This window comes from Zea mays, chromosome 7, assembly GCF_902167145.1.
Source record: "Zea mays cultivar B73 chromosome 7, Zm-B73-REFERENCE-NAM-5.0, whole genome shotgun sequence".
Lineage (NCBI taxonomy): Eukaryota > Viridiplantae > Streptophyta > Magnoliopsida > Poales > Poaceae > Zea > Zea mays.
This window is the reverse complement of record NC_050102.1, coordinates 116,019,116-116,043,622: the sequence shown is the minus strand read 5'-3', so window position 1 is coordinate 116,043,622 and position 24,507 is coordinate 116,019,116. Positions and strand designations below refer to the sequence as shown.

Below are 24,507 nucleotides of genomic sequence, written 5' to 3'. Positions count from 1 at the left end.
CCGTCCCCGGTGAGCCCTCCCCCTCTCCCTTCCCTCTCCCCTCCCCTCCCTCTCCCCGGTCAGGCCGCCGCCCAGCCCGGCCGCCCTTGTGGCCGCCTGCCCGCCCGGTTCGGCCCCCGCCGCTCGGCCGCCCGCGCCCCCGGTCCGGCCGCCCGCCCGCCCCAGCCCGGCCGCCCCTGCGCGCCCCAGCTCGGCCGCCCCCCCCGCGCGCCCAGCTGCCCCAGCTCGGCCGCCTCGCGCCCGCGCCCTGCCCAGCCGCCCCTGCCCTAGGCCGGTTCAACCGCCCCCCCCCCCCCCCCCCCCCGTTTTTTTATTTTTTTTATTTATTTTATTTTATTTTATTTTCTTTTATTTATTTTGTTTTGGGCAAGCTAATCACTGTTCATGATATTGAAATAGGAAACTTAATTTAGAATTCCGTTGCGCTAGTTAATTCATATAATCAATTGTTTATCCAGTTCAATGTAGATCAACTAAAAATGACTAGGTTTCCATTAGTGCATATAACTAAATTCTTTTGTTAGAACCAATTGTAACTAATCATTAGTGCATAAGCTTTAACCCCCCCGCGAGACCTTTTCCCGTTTCTTTCTAACCATAATGAATGCGATATCGAATGTCATACTTGATGCATATTCACTTTATTTGTTCCCTTGTATGATGTACTGTTTGTTTCCCAATTTGAATGGATGAATGTATGTATGCTTGCAATCGCATAGAGAACGATCCGGTCGAAGAGCCCGAGGAACTCGCAGGAGAAGCCCCTGAGCAGCAGTCGGTTGGTGGAGGCAAGTGTCCCTTGACCTATCTCTGTCCTATTCATTCTTTAATTCACCTCCCGCATTACACATTTATACCTAAGGATTGACTAGCTTTTGTTATCCATGTCCTTGTTTACCTATTTGGGTTGGATTATTATTGTTTAGCTTTATGCTATTGCTCAACTCTAATCAATGAACATGATGAGATTATCTATGATACGTTGTTTTCCCTTCTCTTATTATGATGTTGTACTTGTGGTCTTCAAGGGGGCTCGAGCGGTTTCTCGAGTGCCTCTCCGTAAGGGGTACTTGTGGTCTTCAAGGGGGCTCGAGCGGTTTCTCGAGTGCCTCTCCGTAAGGACCTGTTCTATGGATGGCCGCTCGGGAAAACAGTGCAACCATGAGGGTGGAATGGGATGCCCTTAGCTGAATAATTAGAGGATCCGGGGTGTAGTTCACTTAGCCGTCGTGCCGTCAATGGGGCTCGGTGTATGCGGCTCGCTCTGCCAAGGTTGATTTGTCCCTTGGGGAGGAGTGCGGTACATTTAGGAAACCTAACGGGTGGCTATAGCCCCGGGGAATCTTTGTAAAGGCTACGTAGTGATGCCCTGCTAGGCCACCTAGGTAGTGGTCAATGGGGAGTAGCTCTCTCCGGGCAGAAAGGGAATCACGGCTTGTGGGTAAAGTGCACAACCTCTGCAGAGTGTTTGAAAACTGATATATCAGACGTGCTCGCGGTTATGAGCGGCCAAGGGAGCTCCAGTGATTAGTGGTACTTGATCAGAGACATTATGGTACAGGTGGTTATGAGATCGATGGTTCTGGTTATGACTATGGTGCTGGTAAGTGGTACTCTTTCCGCTTGGAAAGGAGTACGTTTGGGTTAATAACGTGGGTTAAATCTAAAACTTGGCTTTCTCTACTAGTAATAATAATCTGACCAACTAAAAGCAACTGCTTGACTTATCCCCACATAAAGCTAGTCCACTACAGCCAAACAGGATACTTGCTGGGTATGTTGATGTGTACTCACCCTTGCTCTACACACCAAACCCCCCCATCCCCAGGTTGTCAGCATTGCAACCACTGCTCAGGAGAAGATGAAGCTGTGGAAGGAGACTTCCAGGAGTTCCAAGACTACGACGAGTTCTAGGCGTGGGTTAGCGGCAACCCCCAGTCGGCTGCCTGTGAAGGCCGCAGTTATCTACGTTTCTTTTCCGCACTTTGATTTATTGTAAGAACTATATGGACGTCTCAGACGTACGATGTAATCAACTATTATTCCCTTTTAATACTATTTTGAGCACTGTGTGATGATGTCCATGTTATGTAACTGCTGTGTACGTGAATAACTGATCCTGGCACGTACATGGTTCGCATTCGGTTTGCCTTCTAAAACCGGGTGTGACATAAGTGGTATCAAAGTCGTGCTGACTGTAGGACCGCTAACCTAGAATAGAATGGTCGTTCTAAGGACTATAGACCTCTGTCCCTGCCTTGACTTTGATATCCCTTCAAAAGTTGGTCATACCGACCACACCTATGTTCTACTATATATTATACCTTGCTGAAAATCATGTTTTATTCTAATCCTTCATTTACTTATGATTCATTACTTGCTGGTCATATTGATTCTGTTCTCACCCTTTTGCTTGCGATGTCTTTTGTAGATGGCTCGACTTAGACACACTGCACGAAAGTCCGTCATCCCCTTCTTACCCTCCCGCCTTGCTAAGCGTCCGCTTCGCCGTCCCGTGGCCGGACAGTCCAGCCACTTGGAGAGACTGCACCACCGCCTGCATGAGGAGCAGGAACGTCGACGACAGGAGCAGCAGGGCTCTTCCTTCTCGCTCCAGCAGGAGATAGAGTCTGTGAGGAGCTGCTCCCCTGTGCTTCCTCTGGAGGCGCCCCCTGCACCACCACTGGGCGCCCCAGCCTCTGAAGTAGCTGCTGGAGGAGACCCAGACGACGGAGATGGCGACGACAGCTCGAGCCACGACACCGACTTCTCTGCTAACCATGAGCTGGAAGGATGGTTTGCTCGATCCATCACTCGCGACGCCGCTCGCGGGTGTCACTTCCACGATGCGCTTGATACCCTGCTACGTCGGGCACTTAACCGGCATACTTGGTCCATCGAGTATCGCTGTGTGGTCTACCAGCACAGTCGTGGGGTCTACCCGGACCGCTGGGAGGCGACCTGCTTGGTGCGCCGTCCGGAGAACAGTCTCCAGGGTGCGGAGGCCTGCTCAGAGCACTATTCTATCTCTGAGCGGGGCTCAGCTGAGGCAGCCATGCAAGATGCTGCACGGCGTGCGCTTTCGCACTACTGCTCGGTTTTCGGTGGGGTAACTGACGGTCTTGACCTGAAGTATTACCCCCGCCGTCCATCTGGCAGCACAGGAGGCGTGATTGTCTCACCTGTCGGTGAGGGAAATCCTAGGTTGAGCAGCACAGTCAACCTAGCCGCCGTGCTAAACACGGAGCTGGACCATGCACTAGACGAGCTGAGTAGGGCTCGTGCTGAGATCGCCCTGCTGCGGGCTGAGCGCACGGAACGTCGTCATCTGGATGATGGTTCCCCCGCTCCCGTCGGGACTCAGCACCTGTACCGCTCACCTCGGCGTGGACACCAGTCTTATGGCAATCCCGACTGCAAGACCAAGATAACTCTAGAACCATAGATCGTTAGAGTTGGATCTTGTAATTAATACAAAATATATATACATAGAAGTTTCAGTCTTAGCGTTAGTCTCGCTCTTAGTTAGTCTTAGTTAGACAGGGTAGTTTGCTATATCCTGTGCATTTATGTTTGTCATGATGAACTTTGTTTGGTTTGGATCTTTGTAATGATTGTCAACAGAGTGTGGGTATCCCCTGCATTTTGGTTTACCTATTATGTTAATGGAGTTAGTTATATAGTTGGGAAACCTTTTATTCCACTTTCCTCTTTATCTGAGAAGTTGTGTGGTCTGTGTTGGAGATCAGTGAAGATGCTCATCTGTTCGGTGCTGTTGAAGAATTCTATACTCTTTTCTTATGCTGCAAGATTTGCAAGATCAGTTCTGATGTGTGGTTGCGTTCTGCAGATGTCAGAGAACAGGCGCAGAGGAGGAAGGCGTGCTCAGCAGGAGCGAGCCGCTCCGCAGGAGGAGGTGCCCCAGCAGCAGCACCTGCCGCCCCCGCCCCCGATGTCCATCGAGCAGATGTTTCTGATGCAGACTCAGGCAGTTCAAGCCATCGGTCAGACTCTGGCCGCCATTCAGCAGCAGCAGCAACAGCAGCAGGCCCCACCTCAGCCTCAGCCTCAGATGCCCAGAGACAAGCGTGCTGAATTCATGACAGGCCATCCACCAACGTTCGCTCATTCTTCTGACCCCATGGATGCTGAAGACTGGCTGCGCACTGTGGAGCGGGAGTTGCATACCGCTCAGTGTGATGACAGGGAGAAAGTCCTGTATGGTCCCCGTCTGTTGAGAGGAGCAGCCCAGTCATGGTGGGAGTCTTACCTCGCCACCCATGCCCACCCCGACGCCATCACCTGGGAAGAGTTCAGAGGAAGCTTTCGTCAGTACCATGTTCCTGCAGGTCTGATGACAGTGAAGAAGGAAGAGTTCCTGGCTCTCAAGCAAGGGCCGTTGTCTGTCAGTGAGTATCGAGACAGGTTCCTGCAATTGTCTCGCTATGCTCCTGAAGATGTCAACACCGACGCCAAGCGGCAGTACCATTTCCTAAGAGGCTTGGTTGACCCTCTGCAGTACCAACTGATGAATCACACCTTCTCGACATTCCAGCACCTAATTGACAGAGCAATCATGACAGAGAGGAAGCGTAAGGAGATGGAGGATCGTAAGCGCAAGATCAGTGGACCCCAGCCTGGAAGCAGCAGTCGTCCTCGTTTCTCAAGCAATCAATCTCAGCAGTTCAGGCAGAACCAGCGTCCACCTCAGCAGCATCAGCAGTTTCAAAGGCAGTATCCTCAGCACCAGTACCAGAACCGTCAGAGCAATCAGTCAGGAGGTCAGTTTCAGAAGCGGAATCAGCAGGCACCTCGTCTTCCTGCCCCAGCAAATCAGCAGAACAATCAGGCAGCACCAGCTCAGGTTGGAAACAGGGCATGTTTCCACTGTGGAGAGCAAGGCCACTGGGTGATGCAATGTCCAAAGAAGGCAGCCCAGCAGCAGTCAGGCCCCAGTGCCCCAGCAAAGCAAAATGTGCCCCAGCCTGGAGCAGGCAATCGCCCTCAGCCGCGCTACAATCATGGAAGGCTGAACCACTTGGAGGCTGAAGCAGTTCAGGAGACCCCCGGCATGATAGTAGGTATGTTCTCAGTCGACTCCCATATTGCAGAAGTGTTATTTGATACCGGAGCAACGCATTCTTTCATTACTGCATCATAGGTAGAAGCACATAATCTTCCAATTACTACCATGTCAACCCCCATTCAAATTGACTCAGCCGGTGGTAGAATTCGAGCCGATAGCATTTGTTTGAATGTATGTGTGGAAATAAGGGGGATAGCGTTTCCTGCCAACCTTATAGTAATGGGTACTCAGGGAATAGATGTCATCCTAGGGATGAATTGGCTAGATAAGTATCAGGCAGTTATCAGCTGTGATAAGAGGATAATCAAGTTGGTGTCCCCACTAGGAGAGGAAGTGGTGACCGAGTTAGTCCCGCCTGAGCCAAATAAGGGAAGTTGTTATCAGATAGCTGTTGATAGCAGTGAAGCAGACCCAATTGAGAGTATCAGGATTGTGTCTGAGTTCCCGGATGTGTTTCCAAAGGACTTACCGGGTATGCCACCAGAGCGGAAAGTTGAGTTTGTCATAGAGCTTCTTCCTGGAACCGCCCCTATCTTTAAGAGAGCCTACAGAATATCTGGACCAGAGTTGGTAGAGCTTAAGAAGCAAATTGATGAGTTGTTAGAGAAAGGTTACATCCGGCCAAGCACCTCGCCTTGGGCCGCTCCTGTCTTGTTCGTGGAAAAGAAAGATGGCACCAAAAGGATGTGCATCGATTATCGAGCTTTGAATGAGGTCACGATCAAGAACAAGTATCCCTTGCCCAGAATAGAAGATCTGTTCGACCAGTTGAGAGGAGCCAGTGTGTTCTCCAAGATTGATCTGAGGTCAGGTTATCATCAGCTCAGGATCCGACCTTCGGACATTCCGAAGACGGCGTTCATTACCAAGTATGGTTTGTATGAATTCACAGTGATGTCTTTTGGTTTGACCAATGCGCCAGCGTTCTTTATGAACTTGATGAATAGTGTATTCATGGATTATCTTGATAAGTTTGTGGTGGTATTCATTGATGACATTCTGGTTTATTCTCAAAGCGAAGAAGAGCATGCAGATCATTTGAGGATGGTATTACAGAGATTGCGAGAGCACCAGTTGTATGCAAAGTTGAGCAAGTGTGAGTTCTGGATCAGTGAAGTCCTGTTCTTGGGTCATATAATCAACAAAGAAGGATTGGCTGTGGATCCGAAGAAAGTGGCAGACATTCTGAACTGGAAAGCGCCAACAGATGCCCGAGGAATCAAGAGTTTCATTGGAATGGCCGGATATTATCGGCGATTCATTGAAGGGTTTTCGAAGATTGCGAAACCAATGACAGCGTTGCTAGGCAACAAAGTTGAGTTCAAGTGGACCCAGAAATGCCAAGAGGCCTTTGAAGCGCTGAAAGAGAAGTTGACTACAGCGCCTGTCCTAGTCTTGCCTGATGTGCACAAGCCATTTTCGGTGTATTGTGATGCTTGTTACACAGGTTTGGGATGTGTGTTGATGCAAGAGGGAAGAGTTGTGGCCTACTCGTCCCGACAGCTGAAGGTTCATGAGAAGAACTACCCAATCCATGATCTAGAATTGGCAGCAATGGTTCACGCACTGAAGACATGGAGGCACTATCTGTATGGACAGAAATGCGATGTTTACACAGATCACAAGAGTTTGAAGTACATATTCACTCAGTCAGAGTTGAACATGAGGCAACGAAGATGGTTAGAGTTAATCAAAGATTATGAGTTGGAGATTCATTACCATCCAGGCAAAGCAAACGTAGTGGCAGATGCGTTAAGCAGAAAGAGTCAAGTCAATCTGATGGTCGCTCGTCCGATGCCTTATGAGTTGGCCAAGGAGTTTGACAGGTTGAGTCTCGGATTTCTAAACAATTCACGAGGAGTTACAGTTGAGTTGGAACCTACCTTAGAGCGAGAAATCAAAGAAGCACAGAAGAATGATGAGAAGATCAGTGAGATCCGGCGACTGATTCTAGATGGCAGAGGCAAAGATTTTCGAGAAGATGCAGAAGGTGTGATCTGGTTCAAAGACCGCTTTTGTGTTCCCAATGTCCAGTCTATTCGGGAGTTGATCCTTAAGGAAGCTCATGAGACAGCCTATTCGATTCACCCTGGCAGTGAGAAGATGTATCAGGATCTGAAGAAGAAATTATGGTGGTACGGAATGAAGAGGGAAATCGCAGAGCATGTGGCTATGTGCGATAGTTGTCGAAGAATTAAGGCAGAACACCAGAGACCTGCTGGATTGTTGCAACCGTTGCAGATCCCTCAGTGGAAATGGGACGAAATCGGTATGGATTTCATAGTCGGATTGCCTCGCACTCGAGCCGGCTACGATTCCATCTGGGTAGTAGTGGACCGCTTAACCAAGTCAGCCCACTTCATACCTGTCAAGACCAACTACAGCAGTGCAGTATTGGCAGAGTTGTATATGTCTCGGATCGTTTGTCTTCATGGTGTGCCAAAGAAGATAGTGTCAGACAGAGGAACGCAGTTCACCTCTCATTTCTGGCAGCAGTTGCATGAAGCCTTGGGCACGCATCTGAATTTCAGTTCAGCTTATCATCCGTAGACAGATGGCCAGACCGAAAGGACCAATCAAATTCTTGAAGACATGTTGAGAGCCTGTGCGTTGCAAGATCAGTCCGGATGGGACAAGAGATTGCCTTATGCAGAGTTTTCCTACAACAACAGTTACCAGGCCAGTTTGAAGATGTCACCATTTCAGGCGCTTTATGGAAGGAGTTGCAGAACTCCGTTGCAATGGGATCAGCCTGGAGAAAAGCAAGTGTTTGGGCCAGACATTTTGCTTGAAGCCGAAGAAAACATCAAGATGGTCCGAGAGAATCTGAAGATAGCGCAATCAAGACAGCGAAGCTATGCAGACACAACAAGAAGAGAGCTGAGTTTCGAAGTCGGAGACTTTGTCTATCTGAAAGTGTCACCGATCAGAGGAGTCAAGAGGTTCGGAGTTAAAGGCAAGCTAGCACCCCGCTACATTGGTCCGTATCAGATTCTTGCAAGACGTGGAGAAGTGGCTTACCAGCTCAGTTTGCCCGAGAATTTGTCTGTTGTGCATAATGTCTTTCATGTGTCTCAGTTGAAGAAGTGCTTGCGTGTGCCAGAAGAGCAGTTGCTAGTGGAAGGTCTTGAAGTCCAGGAGGACTTGACCTACGTTGAGAAGCCAGTGCAAATCCTTGAGGTCGCAGACCGAGTCACCCGAAGGAAGACCATCAGAATGTGCAAAGTCAAATGGAATCACCACTCTAAGGAAGAAGCAACCTGGGAGCGTGAAGATGATCTGATGGCTAAATACCCTGAGCTCTTTGCTGGCCAACCCTGAATCTCGAGGGCGAGATTCTTTTAAGGGGGATAGGTTTGTAACGCCCTGAATTTGGGGGTAGAATTTTTTTCTTCTTTTCTCTCACCAAATTCAGGCGTTACCCTTTTCTTTTCTCGTTCCCTCGCTAAACCTTGATCTTTTCTGAAGTTATAGCGGGGTTCGGCTTGGAATTCCCGTGTTAAGAAAAAACCCTAAATTACTTTATGTTGTTTGATGCACCATGTCGAACTATGCATTCTTTGATTGCTTAGAAATGTAAGTGCATTCATCTAGGCAAAACGGATTTCGAAAAGGAGAAAAACCTTTTTTTTCTTTTTCTTTTCTTTTCTTTCTTTTTCCCTTCTCTCTCCTCCCTTTTTCTCTCCCCCACGCCGTGGGCCGGCCCAGCCGCCCCCCCCGCGCGCCCCCTTTGGGCCCAGTTGGCCCAGCCGCCCCTCCCTCTTTTCCCCAAAACCACTCTCTCTCCCTCCCTTTCTCCCATTTTCTCTCTAGCCGCTGCCCCCTGCCCTAGCCGCCGCCCCCTGCCGCTCGACCGCCCCTGCAGCTCGGCCGCCCCCTGCAGCTCGGCCGCCCCGCCGCTCGGCCGCCCCGTCCCCGTCCCCGGTGAGCCCTCCCCCTCTCCCCTCCCCTCCCTCTCCCCGGTCAGGCCGCCGCCCAGCCCGGCCGCCCCTGCCCGCGCGTCCAGCCGCCGCTCGGCCGCCCCTGTGGCCGCCCGGCTCGGCCGCCTGCCCGCCCGGTTCGGCCCCCGCCGCTCGGCCGCCCGCGCCCCCGGTCCGGCCGCCCGCCCGCCCCAGCCCGGCCGCCCCTGCGCGCCCCAGCTCGACCGCCCCCCTGCGCGCCCAGCCGCCCCAGCTCGGCCGCCCCACGCCCGGGCCCTGCCCAGCCGCCCCTGCCCCAGGCCGGTTCAACCGCCCCCCCTGTTTTTTATTTTTTATTTTATTTTATTTTATTTTATGTTCTTTTATTTATTTTGTTTTGGGCAAGCTAATCACTGTTCATGATATTGAAATAGGAAACTTAATTTAGAATTCTGTTGCGCTAGTTAATTCATATAATCAATTGTTTATCCAGTTCAATGTAGATCAACTAAAAATGACTAGGTTTCCATTAGTGCATATAACTAAATTCTTTTGTTAGAACCAATTGTAACTAATCATTAGTGCATAAGCTTTAACCCCCCCGCGAGACCTTTTCCCGTTTCTTTCTAACCATAATGAATGCGATATCGAATGTCATACTTGATGCATATTCACTTTATTTGTTCCCTTGTATGATGTACTGTTTGTTTCCCAATTTGAATGGATGAATGTATGTATGCTTGCAATCGCATAGAGAACGATCCGGTCGAAGAGCCCGAGGAACTCGCAGGAGAAGCCCCTGAGCAGCAGTCGGTTGGTGGAGGCAAGTGTCCCTTGACCTATCTCTGTCCTATTCATTCTTTAATTCACCTCCCGCATTACACATTTATACCTAAGGATTGACTAGCTTTTGTTATCCATGTCCTTGTTTACCTATTTGGGTTGGATTATTATTGTTTAGCTTTATGCTATTGCTCAACTCTAATCAATGAACATGATGAGATTATCTATGATACGCTATTTTCCCTTCTCTTATTATGATGTTGTACTTGTGGTCTTCAAGGGGGCTCGAGCGGTTTCTCGAGTGCCTCTCCGTAAGGGGTACTTGTGGTCTTCAAGGGGGCTCGAGCGGTTTCTCGAGTGCCTCTCCGTAAGGACCTGTTCTATGGATGACCGCCCGGGAAAACAGTGCAACCATGAGGGTGGAATGGGATGCCCTTAGCTGAATAATTAGAGGATCTGGGGTGTAGTTCACTTAGCCGTCGTGCCGTCAATGGGGCTCGGTGTATGCGGCTCGCTCTGCCAAGGTTGATTTGTCCCTTGGGGAGGAGTGCGGTACATTTAGGAAACCTAACGGGTGGCTATAGCCCCGGGGAATCTTTGTAAAGACTACGTAGTGATGCCCTGCTAGGCCACCTAGGTAGTGGTCAATGGGGAGTAGCTCTCTCCGGGCAGAAAGGGAATCACGGCTTGTGGGTAAAGTGCACAACCTCTGCAGAGTGTTTGAAAACTGATATATCAGCCGTGCTCGCGGTTATGAGCGGCCAAGGGAGCTCCAGTGATTAGTGGTACTTGATCAGAGACATTATGGTACAGGTGGTTATGTGATCGATGGTTCTGGTTATGACTATGGTGCTGGTAAGTGGTACTCTTTCCGCTTGGAAAGGAGTAAGTTTGGGTTAATAACGTGGGTTAAATCTAAAACTTGGCTTTCTCTACTAGTAATAATAATCTGACCAACTAAAAGCAACTGCTTGACTTATCCCCACATAAAGCTAGTCCACTACAGCCAAACAGGATACTTGCTGAGTATGTTGATGTGTACTCACCCTTGCTCTACACACCAAACCCCCCCATCCCCAGGTTGTCAGCATTGCAACCACTGCTCAGGAGAAGATGAAGCTGTGGAAGGAGACTTCCAGGAGTTCCAAGACTACGACGAGTTCTAGGCGTGGGTTAGCGGCAACCCCCAGTCGGCTGCCTGTGAAGGCCGCAGTTATCTACGTTTCTTTTCCGCACTTTGATTTATTGTAAGAACTATATGGACGTCTCAGACGTACGATGTAATCGACTATTATTCCCTTTTAATACTATTTTGAGCACTGTGTGATGATGTCCATGTTATGTAACTGCTGTGTACGTGAATAACTGATCCTGGCACGTACATGGTTCGCATTCGGTTTGCCTTCTAAAACCGGGTGTGACAGTATGTGCGTTATAGAATTTTTGGTAGAGATATGCGATCGTTAGTACACCGTGATATTTCATATTAGTGGTAGCGTTGATTTTTTTGGATTAGAAAAATATGACGTAGATTTAGTAGTCACACGTTGGTGATAAAAATACTGGATAAGAAACTTTGTAGTCAAATTTGGTCACAATAAACTTTAGAAACTAATTGGAGAATTATAGTCATAGGTTCATTTTAATGGATTTGGAAAATGGTATATAACTCATGTCATATGAATAATATAGGAATTCTAGATAATTTATCTAATTATTTTAATAATATTTTCTTTTTATAAAGAAAGGAGAAAATATCATTAGTAGGATGGAAAATAGATTTTTGCTAGTCAAATAAACATGTTCGCAAATTTAGCACTTAAATTTTTAGAGTAAGCAAAATACTAGTTTATGTCAAAATAACCTCACTTGTGTTATAAAAAGTTCAATTAGTATTTATAGGGATTTTTAGAATGTTAAATTCATTTTTGGCTATGCTCAATAATTTGAGTTAGAAATAAAAAGGATAAAAGGTATTAATTTATTTATTAGTATTACAGACGATAATTATCATTTAATTTTATTGATGATGTTAAAATATATTAATACTAGTTAAAACTGTGTTTATTGCACCCACTCATAAATTTATCATTTAGGACTCACAATAATAGCAATAATCGAATTAATAAGTATTTACGTGATTAGGACGTATTTAAGATGTGATAAGTGTGATATGTTAATGTGCATGTAATGGCGTATGATTATGAAATGGTGTGTGTTTATTTATTGGTGTATGCTTTCTTTTTGTATGGCAACGTGTAACGTTATTAGAGGCAGACGGTGTGGTAGACGAACCAAATTCGTTTGAAGACGATCCGCAAGACGCATTTGAGCAAGGCAAGTGGATTCTCCCTCTACATATTCTTTTTGCACCCACTCATTGCATATAATAATGTTTACTTTTTGATATACTGCATAATTTGATGGGTGTTACCTAATTAAGGATTTCCTAGATTTACCAACTGTATTCCTTGTTTAACCTGGGAAATTGTTAAGCTTTGCAAATTTATGCTACCGCCCAACTTAATGATCTTAATGTCACTCATGAATTGGTATTAATGTTCCAAATTGGCAATTATGACATTAACCCGATGGTTAAAACAATATTACTTCTTATTAATTGGAACATGGAGTGACCACCCAGGATAACAGTGCAACCACGAGTGCTATCATGGCTCTAGCTTTGGTAATTAGCTTTATATGCTTAGTGCCTAGCAACCTTACCTGAAATATGGGCAAGAGGGGGAGCGGTAGGTGCTGGCAGCCCACGTTAACATGGGGACGTATTCTTGGCTAAGTTACCTCACCCAGGGGGCCACCACCATCGTCTTTAGAAACCTTAGCGGGTTGCTTAGTATTAAGTGTATTTTGTGAAAGCCTCATAATGGATCCCTAGCCATTCACCTTGGCAGTGTTTAAGGGTCCGATCAATCCGGGCTAGATGGGATACATGACTTGTGGGTAAAGTTGTACCACAACTGCAGAGTGTAAAACTGATATATCAGCCGTGCTCCCGGCTAAGAGCGGCCTGGACTCCTCACATGATAATTGAACGTGAAGATGGAATTAAATTGAGATCCGATGATCTGCCAATAATTTGCTTAAGTGATTTCACTTAAGCGTTTTTGTTATATTCATATTCCTGTGTTTAAATGGGATGTTTGGGATTCACACTTATTAGTAAGACAGGTGTTGTTAATAAAATGTTGACCAACTAAAATGTTTACTGCTCAACCTTAGCCTCACCTTGTTATACCTGCATTAATTTTCCCCCACTTGCTGAGCCCCGACCATAAGTGAGCTCACCCTTGCTAATATTTTGATCAGAGGGTGATGCTGGAGACTTTGATGGAGATTTTATCGACGACGATGAATTCTAAGTCTAACGATGCGTCGGTCATCTTCCTGTGGGAGATTGCCCTGTTATTTATTTCCGCTTTACTTTGATGTGATACTTGTTAAAGATACAATGTTTCAGATGATGTAATAAAGTATTCTACTCTCATTACGCCTTTATTGCATTGTCTTTTGATATATTACACTTGTGACGTCAACATATGTGTGGAAATGGATCCTGGCACACATATGGTATGCGCTCGGTTCTACCCCTGGAACCGGGTGTGACACAACTCCACCAAATTTCTTGGAACTAGAGCTATCCCAAACATGGCTTAGTCTATTGTTCAGTCTTTCGAAGGTGGCCTCCGAAGCTCCACATTGTGGTATGGTATCTTTGAAGATTGCTCCCCGAAATGCACTTAGACAATAGATTTTGTTATTTGTGGACCTTTGGCAAAGCCTTCTCCCTAACCATCGGTGTTTGACAAGTGCTACTAATGGTCGAACGTTATTTTGTTTCTGTTACAACGCACGGACATGTTATTAGTAAATCAGAAATATTTAGATGTTTTGGAGTTGGCGTCTGCCATAAAGTACAGCTATTTCTCATAAATAGAATTGCCCATGTGAGGTTGTCTTGTTTACAAAAAATAATCTAATATAATTCCTTTTAAACTCAATCTTTTAAGGGAACTTACACATTACAACATAACCACACGGCCATATGTAACAGTAATCATAATAGTCAACAACAGAAAACATCACATTTCTCTTCGTGACATAATGAATAGGTAGATTCTATTATAGCTAGGACAAACAACATTGCAACGGGCGCTGGCTCTCCAAGTTTCGTGAGCCAAGAGCACGACACACTGATCAAAAGTGAGCCCCGAGTTCATCTCCAGCCTGCAGGTGGCTTGTGGTGGTTGTTGGGCCCCGGGGGAGCGTAGTCCTGTGTCTCGAAGGCCATCCTCGCGGTGATCACGGATTCATCATCCTCTGGCACAAACTTCTCATTTTTCATCTGAAACAGACGATGCATGAAAATTGATCAAGTACGTGTTCTCGAAAGCATAATAAAGTAAAAGAACCCTCTCAAAACCAGATAGCTTCTGCATGGCTTTGTTTTCACGGTGTGGGAATCCTCCAATTTTTCACGGGATTTTCATTTTTCCAAAGAAATTAGTTCATTTTCTCTTAAGAAAATAGAAATCACTTGGAAGTTTGGGAACCTCATTTCACTACAGGATTCCTATTTTTTCAAGAGAAAATGAAATAATTTCTCTTGGAAAAATAAAAATCCTGTGGAAAAATAGAGTTCACAAACTAGATCTAAACTCTAGAATAATTTTGTGTGAACTTCTAGCTAGGAAATCTTCCATTCGCGAGACTCCTTTAATTTCTTCTAAATGGTGAATATGCAGTAGTCGGCGAAGATGGGTCAAGAATCAAGATGGTTGCCTTTGCTCGAAAAAGGCAAGTAGTCAACAGTGTGTGGTATTACCTTTGGCTGTAGAGTGCTGCTTTGAACCGATGGTATCTGACCATCCTCTTGCATGGCCATCTTTTGCACCCCTAGAAACCACAGAAACAAGTGGCCAGATCACTGATGACATGCCGACGCAGCAAAGCTAAGAGACAAAGGAAGGAATCAAGCAGGCAGATTGAGAGAGATAACTCACTTGAGAGAGCTACAGCAATGGAGGGAACCAAGAAGTAGAATGCCAACAAGGTGGCCAGAAGACACACAGCCGGTGCCCTCTTCATTGCAAGGGTAGTAGTCTAGTCGACAGTGCAGTACGCTATCTCTCAAGCTCTCAATAATGGAATTCCTTCGGTTGCCCCATCTGGGCCCCTTTTTATGGCGTATGTCATGCAACCTAGATAGTTCGTTTAGGGACCAAAGTCAAAAAGGCAATGGAATTCACAAAGTCTAATCGATGTTTTAGTGGAATGACACTGACCAACTTTTTTTTTGCTGACTTTCTCCCCCTCCCACTAGTATAGTAGGCGTTGAAGTGCTCCTATTAGTCCATATCTCATCTTTCTAGGCAATTGTCATGATGCTTTGTTGGGTGAGGAGACCTAGTGCCTTCTTCTATTAAAAGAAGACGAGTGAGACTAATTAAGACGGTACTCCATCCATATCAAAATATAAAGAGGTATGACTTGGCATGATTTTCAATCTTATAGATCTATAATTTATGTTAGGCTACAGTATTTCTAGCAATAAAAGTGTAACAAGGAGATAATGCTTTCAAATAAGATTTTTTTTTATGAGGACATCATCAGCTCAGATATATTAACTACTTCTGAGTCAAAGGTACCACCGTTCTATATTAGGTTTATCTTTGATATGAATTGATGCTACTACTATACCATAAATTATGTACATTTTCAGTTTTAGAAGTACTTACATGGATCAAGAGAATAGTTGGTTTTCTATATAGAGAGCATGAATGATTATTGAAGTTGATTGGGGGATTTTATTGATTTTAATTTAGCTATATATTGCTACTTCGCCTTGCATTGTGATTCAGTTAAACTACTGTTGAGCACCAGAAATATACGGCCGGACGGTCCGCGGTGGTGGCGCGGACGGTTCGCGCGCTCGCAGAGTCAGTTAAGGTTGCGAGTTTCTCACGTAATTTGTTAGCTAAATCCGCGGGATTAGCTCGGAAAACAACTTGTAGTGGATTCAGACCTCCCCTTTATATAGATGAAGGGCTACGGCCGATTGAACCCCCAACAGTCGATCAAATCAAGTTTATTTTTCGTTTTACTTATGCATTAGAAGTAGTTCTAGTTTAGCTCTAGGTTAGCCCTTCCCTACCCTAAATTCTTCGCTTCTTTTCGGCTCTACGTCGATTAGAGGTGTCTAGGACGGTCTGCCCACCCTAGACGAAGCCTAGGATCTCTCCTCCCCGACGGGGTCCATCCCAGGAGCGAGATTCAGGCGCCGTCAGCGAACTCCGCCGCCCCTTGCACGCGCGGACCGTCCGGCCCCTGGCCGCGGACCGTCCGCGCCTGTGCAAAGAGCACCGCCGCAGGTTCTCAATGCAGTGATTGGTGCTCGGATCAGCACCAGCACACTTTTTGGCGACTCCGCTGGGGACAAGTGTCTAGATCTACTAAGAATCGGGCCCTCAAATGGCCAGTTCTAAAGATCACACCGATATTTCCCCAGACAATATCCTGAAGCCTGCTGTTGAAAGTCTGATGGCCGATGAGCAACAACAATACGAGGACTACATGCGTCAAGCGAAGGAGAAATTCTTGTCACAATACACGGTAGATCGCCACCAGAAAGTTATCAAACATAGAGAGACCGACGTCGCATCTTTTCTATCTTCGCTTCAAGTCCCCAACATAAGTAAACCCAACAACATCCAATCTATTAAACAGTACGTAGATCATCAACAGAATCAAATGAAACAACTGATTTGAGAGTTAGAAGAATCAATTAGAAAATTAACGCGTACATTGGAGAAGTCTGTTGCTCCTAGTTTTCCATCATATGAAACTAGTAACATGATATCTATGTCTAATACATCTGTGACAAATGGGGATTTGCAGCCCCAGCCATTATATGGTATTGCCGATGAACTCATATCCAGGGCAAGTACCACCACTACCATCCCTACTTGGCAGATCGGCGCCCCTGGACACGGTCGGACTGTCCGAGCTTTTGCCCGGACAGTCCGGCCCTTACGCAGACCGTCCGGCTTTCCCTGCCGGACAGTCCGGGACCGTACCAGGGCCACCGCGTGGCGCTCCAATAATAGCGAACACAACCGGCCAGTTCGGATGTACCACCGTACAGACCGGATAAGCATACGCAGAACCTACTGTCGCACACTACGCACCAAATTATTACACATCACAGCAGCAGTACGTTCTGCCCCCTACATATTTAAACCACAGCATGTCATACGATCATAGGCCGATCAACATTATCGATCGGTCACGGCAAGAAGGTCGGCATAACAATGCCCGATCGAATGAACACCACAGCCTAGGGTCCGGTGGTTTGCCACCGGGCACGATGGAGAAAATTAGGGGAGAGATGGCTGAACTATTTCGAGATAGGCTCGGAGTTAGTGTAGCTAGAGTGGGGTAATCATATCAGAAGCCATATGATCACCGGTTTGACATTGTCCTATATGGCCATATCCACAAGGGGCAAGGATACCGGAGTTTTCAAAATTTTCTGGTGAAAATGGGAGAAGCACATACGAACATATAGGCCAATTCCTAGCACACCTAGGCGAATTGGCCGATGGGGAAGCATTTCGTGTTCATTTATTTTCTTTATCCCTTACTGGTACCGCTTTTGCATGGTACGCCACCCTGCCTCCTAATTCCATTAATTCCTGGAATGATCTAGAGAGTAAATTTTATGAACATTTCTTTTTCGGGGAATATGAATTAGGGCTAGCTGATTTAGCTTCAACGCGACAGGGACGCCAAGAATCGGTTAACGATTATGTTTGGAGGTTCTGGGACACTAGAAAACCGATGCTTTCGGATCCATGTTGTGGACAAAGAGCTAGCAGGGCTAGCTTTTAATGGGTTGCTATCCTACTTAAGAGACAAATTAGATGGGACCCAGTTCTTTTCAATAGCTCAGCTACATCAGCGGGCTTTAGCTTGTGAAAGCCGATTTAAAGAGACATCACAATCGTCCGTCCGTACTATACATCTAGTAGAGCGTGATAATTCAGATGATTAATCCGTAGATGTATATACCACTGAGTTTGTTTGGACAACAAAGGCCAAATCTTTTGCATGTTTTTCCTTACAGCCAGTTCAAAAGAATTGGCAAGAAGAGATTAAATTTACCTTTAATGTTACCAAATGCGATAGGATATTTGACGAACTACTAAAAAATAGCAACATTAAATTAACTCATACTATTCCTCCTATAGAAGAATTAAAGAGACGTGCTTATTGTAAGTGGCATAATTCTTTTTTCTATGCCACCAATGATTTTAATGTTTTTCGTCGACAGATACAATCGGCCATAAATGAGGGCCAGTTGGCTTTTCAGGAGATGCAAGTGGACACGCAGCCATTTCTTATCAATACCATAGAACCCACATGCAAAGATGTCTTGGTTCGGTCCGAAGTAGCTGATAGAGGCAAAGGCGGAAACATCGTCATTAGCGATCCCCGCACATCAAATATATCACAAGAAGAGATTGCTCGAAAGGCTTCGGACAAGGAGACTAGCAAGTCTAGAGGCGCCAGGGGACATACTCAATTAAGGAGCCGAGCACGGCAACCTGACCTGAGCATCGTGGACGGTCCGACACATACGCGCGGACAGTCTGGTGCTCAGACAGACGGTCCGGCTGACTCAGCCAGACAGTCCACCCATGGCCAGAGGCGTCAGCGTCCACACAAAGCAAGGAAAAAAACACAAGGGCAAAGCCAACATGATGCACATGGTCGGCTGGTAAAAGTCGGCCCTACTTTCGATCAATTGCTAGCCAAATATGTTGTCAAGAAAGTCGTTTTACGCGATCGGTCAACAAAGAAACCCCGGTCACCCACTAAAATAAAACAGCCGAGTAAAACGGCCCGAAAGATGATGCAACAAGCATCGCATGTTCATCCTGCCACGTCAGGATGCTTCCCACCCACTTACTCATCATCATATATTGTCCTATTCAAATATGGAATGGTACGACGATGAACCCATGGTACATGTGTACTCCCTTTGTCTATTCAGGCTGGGGGGCACCTCCATTCAAATCCTTTTGATCCATTGATCAAATGGTCATGGCCGAGAAAGATGTAGTCCTAAACGGCCTTTATGCATTGCGGCTCTATTGAATGATCTCCATATTGGATTGAAAAGCCGGTGGCTTGCATCAGGTTTAGTTCATATGCTTTTGGTTCGTCAATCTCCACCAAAAGGTAGGGGGCATACGTTGAGCACCAAAAATGCACGGTCAGACGATCCGCGGTGGTGACGCGGACGGTTCGCACGTGCGCAGAGTCAGTTAGGGTTCTGAGTTTCTCACGGGATTTGTTAGCTAAAACCGCGGGATTAGCTCGAGAAACAACTTGTAGCGGATCCAGACCTCCCCTTTATATAGATGAAGGGCTACGGCCGATTGAACCCCCAACAATCGATCAAATCAAGTTTATTTCTTGTTTTACTTATGCATTAGGAGTAGTTCTAGTTTAGCTCTAGGTTAGCCCTTCCCTACCCCAAATTCTTCACTTTTTTCGGCTCTATATCGATTAGAGGTGTCTAGGGCGGCCTGTCGACCCTAGACAAAGCCTAGGATCTCTCCTCCCCGACGGGGTCCCTCCCGAGAGCGAGATTCAGGCACCGCCGGCGAACTCCGCTGCCCCTGTGCATGCGCGGACCGTCCGGCCCGTCAGGCAGGGAACTCGAGCATGCACCAGGTCGCAGACCGTCCGGTCTTTGGCCACGGACCGTCCACGCCTGTACAGAGAGCATCGCCGCAGGTTTTCAACGCAGTAATTAGTGCTCGGATCGGCGCCAACAACTACTACCCGCCGTCTATTTGTCTTCAAAACATAGTCATGTTATGTTTTCAAATTGAATCCTTCATATTGAACTGTCAGGACAATACTTATACTCGTTAATTTTGGTTATTTGATTGTTTGCAGTAGTGCCATCGTGGAGTTGGCCATGTCCTACCCACAAGATAGCGATTTATATCGTTGGAGAGTTGGTGTGTCGGTCGCTAAAATGTGCAGAGTCCTTGGACAATTGGAGTCGGATGTTGAACGTCGTCGATCTCTACCAATGGAGATACCCATATTCATCGAAAGATAAATCCATCCCTACTCCAATCCCATCAATATCACTTATTTCTAACAAAATTCACGTAGAGTAAGGTGATTATTGTGGGTCGACAAATATGAAGTTTGAATCTTAAAAAATGCACAATTAATAATTAAGGAAATAGAGGGAACAATGTGAATCCAAAATTGCATGGCAAAGAAACGGACCTCATGTAATTATTTTCTGATGATGTCTATCTCTATTCCTAATCCAAACCCAAATAACAGGAAAAGAAAACTAAAGGCACACTATTTATTTAAATCTTTTAGATAATGGAATGGACGCGATTTCCGGCATGGAATACGTATACACACACATTCACAAGGATCTATCTTGAACCGTAACAGGTGAATCTTGCACGCCCGACTCCACCACACTGCACCAAAAGCAGGTACTTACATACAAATTCTTTTCTTATTTATTTGAGTCACCACCATATATAATCCGGACACATACAGATACAGAAATGTCTGAGGGCGAGACAACTAACTCGTCCACACGAGGAGATGTGATGCTTGCCATGAAAGAAATGTCAATTTTTTGACAAACAAATTAATGATTCAGATCAAGAAACTATCCATTTTTAGACTGATATGGCGGTCGCCGTCATAGAAAACTGGACGGCACTTCGATGAAATATTAAATATATTTGCAAATAATAAAATGCCCGGCACTCGGCAGTGCATGCATATATAGAAAGATATTTTCACTTGGCAACGTGTGTGGATCATTCATAGTGGGGCATGCACGAAGATGGGAACCAGTGGCTGGAATTTCTTGTTTTGTCGGCAGTGGAGACGTCTGCAGGCAACCTCTGCGGCCGGAGTGGAGGATCCTCTTGGTTCATCTCAAATCTACACATAAAATAGAAATAGAAGGCATAGTTTGTGCGTTGTTGAGTACGGCAGGCACGTGTAGGAATAAGTTTTCTCTCTATAATAATTCCTCCCACTCCTAACTCATGTGGTGTGGAATAGGGTGGATTTGAGTGCAACCAAACTATCCTTAAAACGTGACGCGTTTAGCCATCTTTGCACATCTATGTGAAGCTTATTTGGACATCTAAGGCATGTTTGGTTCACTACCTCAGTTGCCACACTTTGCCTAACTTTTCTGCCTAAGGTTAGTTATTCAATTCGAACGACTAACCTTAGGCAAAGTGTGGCACGTTTAGCCACAAACCAAACATGCCCCTAGTCTTTCTCTCCCCTGTTCCAAGACATCTTCTTTCTTTGTCCTACCAACAAGGCAACAAGGATACTCCGGTAGTTGTGGGTGGGGTAGGGGTCCAACTGCACGGAGGCCACCAGTATCCAGACTATCCATTCAAAACATTCTTGAAAAAATAGCATAAGAAGTGGTTTTATATTGGTAACCACCATCCTAGATTTTTTGAATTCCTTGGCCAGCGTCCAGTCGACCGCCTTGAGTGGATGAGTGATCCCCCGCCTAAATATTCTAGAGCCATACTTAGTGTTGTAAAGAGGATATAGGATATGAAGGCACTCGGGTTGTCTGGCGTGCATGTGGCAGCCAGTTGGATATAGTGTTGAGTCCCCTTTGAAGGAGAATACCAATTATGCTTGGGAATACAGTGGATTGACCGACCCTTCTTGTACCTTTAAAGAGCAAATTCAGGACCCTGAGGTGAAGGCCTATTTGAAGCAAATCTTCAGTTCATTTGGAGATTGCTCAGGCAATTGTTTTGTCAAAGCTTATTCCTTGACAGAACCTTACCTAATGGTATGTTCAACAACTCTTCCATTTGATATTACATTGAAAATTACCTGACGCTGACTTTACTCTGACTTTACTGTAATTTGAGTTAGATGTTGGTGTTATATTTGCCTCCATAGGATCCAATATATAATCCTAAGGATTGCAAAGAGTCAGGCCCCAGCCACTTCCCATAGTAGTTGGCTGAGAGGGTCTCCAAAGGTCCTCCTCTAGAAACTCATACCAAGTCCCCTCCAACCTCAAAGAGGAGGAAGAAAGAGAAGGGCACAATGGTGGTCTCACAAAGATGACTCTCCTACAACTAGGAGCCCCCGATGCTCAAAACGCATCAAGGTCTAGCCCCCCCAACATTATTGGGAGAAGAGGATGAGGAGATCGCAACTGAACCCCAAACTCAATCGGTCGCAACGCCCGATGCCAGGATGATTAGGTTGCTAAGGCCGAGTTTCAGGGAGGCTCTTCTGCTTTCCTAAAAAATAACATAAGAAGATATGCAAGGTACAATAGTATCATAGTTATCATCATCTTTAACATTTCAGGACATCATAGGATTCTCTAAACGACTCGGTTGGTACACCTCCGCCAAATACTCGTCCACCTCCTAATGCCCTAGCCGAGTCAGAGCCCTCCACTAGTGTTCTTGAGTGATTGAGCCCTAGCGGATGAGCCCATAAGGACCGAGCCACCTAAAGTTTTTGAGGGAACTCCTCCAAGCGCCTCAACCCCAACCCTGGCACCAACGACAGTACCTAATGAGCCTAGGGTTGAGGACCCTATTGTTGGTTGTATAACTCCATCGGTCGAGTCCTCTAGTGCGCCTGTAGAGTCCCTTGGTGCACCGGTCGAGACCTCCACAAAGCCAAGTACTCCTCCAGCCCCTAAGGAACCAAGAGGTAAGCACCCTTTGAGGTATGATTGCTTCAATTAATCATTTCATAACTCCCATTGTTTTGGTTCAATAACTATTGCTTGCCACCCAAACCTCCTCATTGAAGAGGTTCTTCGTGATTGCAAGGCCTAGTGTCTGATGAAGATTACCGAGCTATTATAGTAGCGTGTGGGGATTACTTGCTAGCCCATGTTGATATAGGTGAAGATTGTCGATGGTTAGAGAAGGCCAATCAACATGACAATGATCTCTACCTGCATTAAAAGGTATGTCCCTTTAGTACCATGTGATTGAAACACTCATCTTATCTCTAACTTATTTGTTGATTGGAAATTATAAACGAGCTAGATGGGAAGTCTCTTCTTCTCATATTGTCTCAAAAGAAGTGTCAAGCCACCAAAACCATGGAAAAGGACTTAGCAGAAGAGAAGGCAATCAATATCATGTTAATAGAAACGGTTCAAAAGATGATAAATGAGCTTGAATCCAAGACCCTTGAGGTTGAAGTCAAAAATCATGAAATTGAAGGTATGAGCCTTAACTTGGTGACTTAACCAACTTTGATATTACCTGCCACTAACTTAGAGACGATAACCTTGCAACTTTCAAATCGCTTGGCCTTATTCCTGAAGTAGCCAAAGACTTGACCGAAAGGTCCTTACCGCCTAGGACAGAGCGTCCATAGGGCACGCCATGGAAGATGCCCATGCAACAACGAGTGGGACGGTTAACCAAGCCACCACGCCACCCCAGCGTGAGGGGGCAGCCATGTCGTTTCACGTCTCATCAAGCCGCTCGCACCGAGTGGTGTCATGATGACTATCCCCTTTGCCACGCTACGACAGTAACTACATCATATCAACCAAGTAAAAAACTTGAAACTCACCTTAAAATTCTCACGCGGAGAGAGGGGTGGACCGAGCAAGCTCCCAGAGAACCACAAGCTAGGTGACTGGCCCATAGGTCATTTCCTCGCATCCACGTCCATGGTCGAACCTCACATTCTCCTGCGGTAACCCGGTTGATGGGTGGCCATGAGGCCCCTCTTTGGTCGGTCGGAGTGACCAAAGGGCCGATATAGGATTGAATAAGGAAGGACTCAATGAGATGCCCCAGCAGGTCGAGCCCCCAGTGGAACCACTCGCCAAGACCTAACCCAAAAGAGGGTGGTTGAATCTCACTTGGATAACCCGTTTGGAGCTTGATTGTTGCTTTCCCGCGCTGACTAGGTCGATGGAGGGCGGCCCTCCCCTTGAAAAGAACCTCGAGCAAGCTTTCGGGGGGAGAAGTGTGCTGACCAAGGATCAAATACTCAGGGAATGATCGACCTAAAGGGGCATCACCCAAAGACTACACTCGGATTTTGACGCCCGTCATAAATATCCGAGCAAAAGTGGACCCATGCTCAGTGCGTGACGACCACCGTAGGCAGGTTATGTCCTTATACTGTACAATAAACCCCCAAGCAATTCATATGAATTGCTCGGGGGCTCAAGGGCTACATCTAGCAAATGCAATCGCGCGTACCCAAGATTCTGATACCCGTCGGAAACAACAGAGCAAAAGTGGACCCACGCTCAGTGTGTGACAACCACCGCAGGCAGGGTCTGTCCCTATATTATGCAATAAACCCCCAAGCAATTCACATGAATTGCTTAGGGCTCTAAGGTACATCTAGCAGATGCGCTCGCGTGCACTCGAGATTTTGACGCCTGTCAGAAATAACTAAGAAAAAGTGGACCGACGCTCAGTGTGTGATGACCACCGCAGTCAGGGTTCGTCTCTATACCCCAAGCAATTCACATGAATTGATCGGGGGCTCGGGGGCTACATCTAGCAGATGCGCCCACACGCACCCGAGATTCTGACGCCCATCAGAAATAAATGAGCAAAAGTGGGCCCACACTCAGTGTGTGATGACCACCGTAGGCAGGGTTCGTCCCTGTAC

At 46.4% G+C, this 24,507-nt stretch overlaps 1 protein-coding gene across 1 annotated transcript; it reads right to left on the bottom strand.

The window, feature by feature from the left end:
• Window positions 1-13,751: 13,751 nt before the first annotated feature.
• On the bottom strand, window positions 13,752-14,932 carry LOC100278276 (uncharacterized). The gene is made up of 3 exons (NM_001151604.1): window positions 14,790-14,932; window positions 14,612-14,682; window positions 13,752-14,131 (listed from the first exon to the last, which is right to left on the bottom strand). Exons 1-3 carry the CDS (start codon window positions 14,872-14,874, stop codon window positions 14,003-14,005), a joined length of 285 nt encoding a protein of 94 aa, NP_001145076.1. The 5' UTR covers window positions 14,875-14,932; the 3' UTR covers window positions 13,752-14,002.
• Between the last annotated feature and the right edge of the window lie 9,575 nt (window positions 14,933-24,507).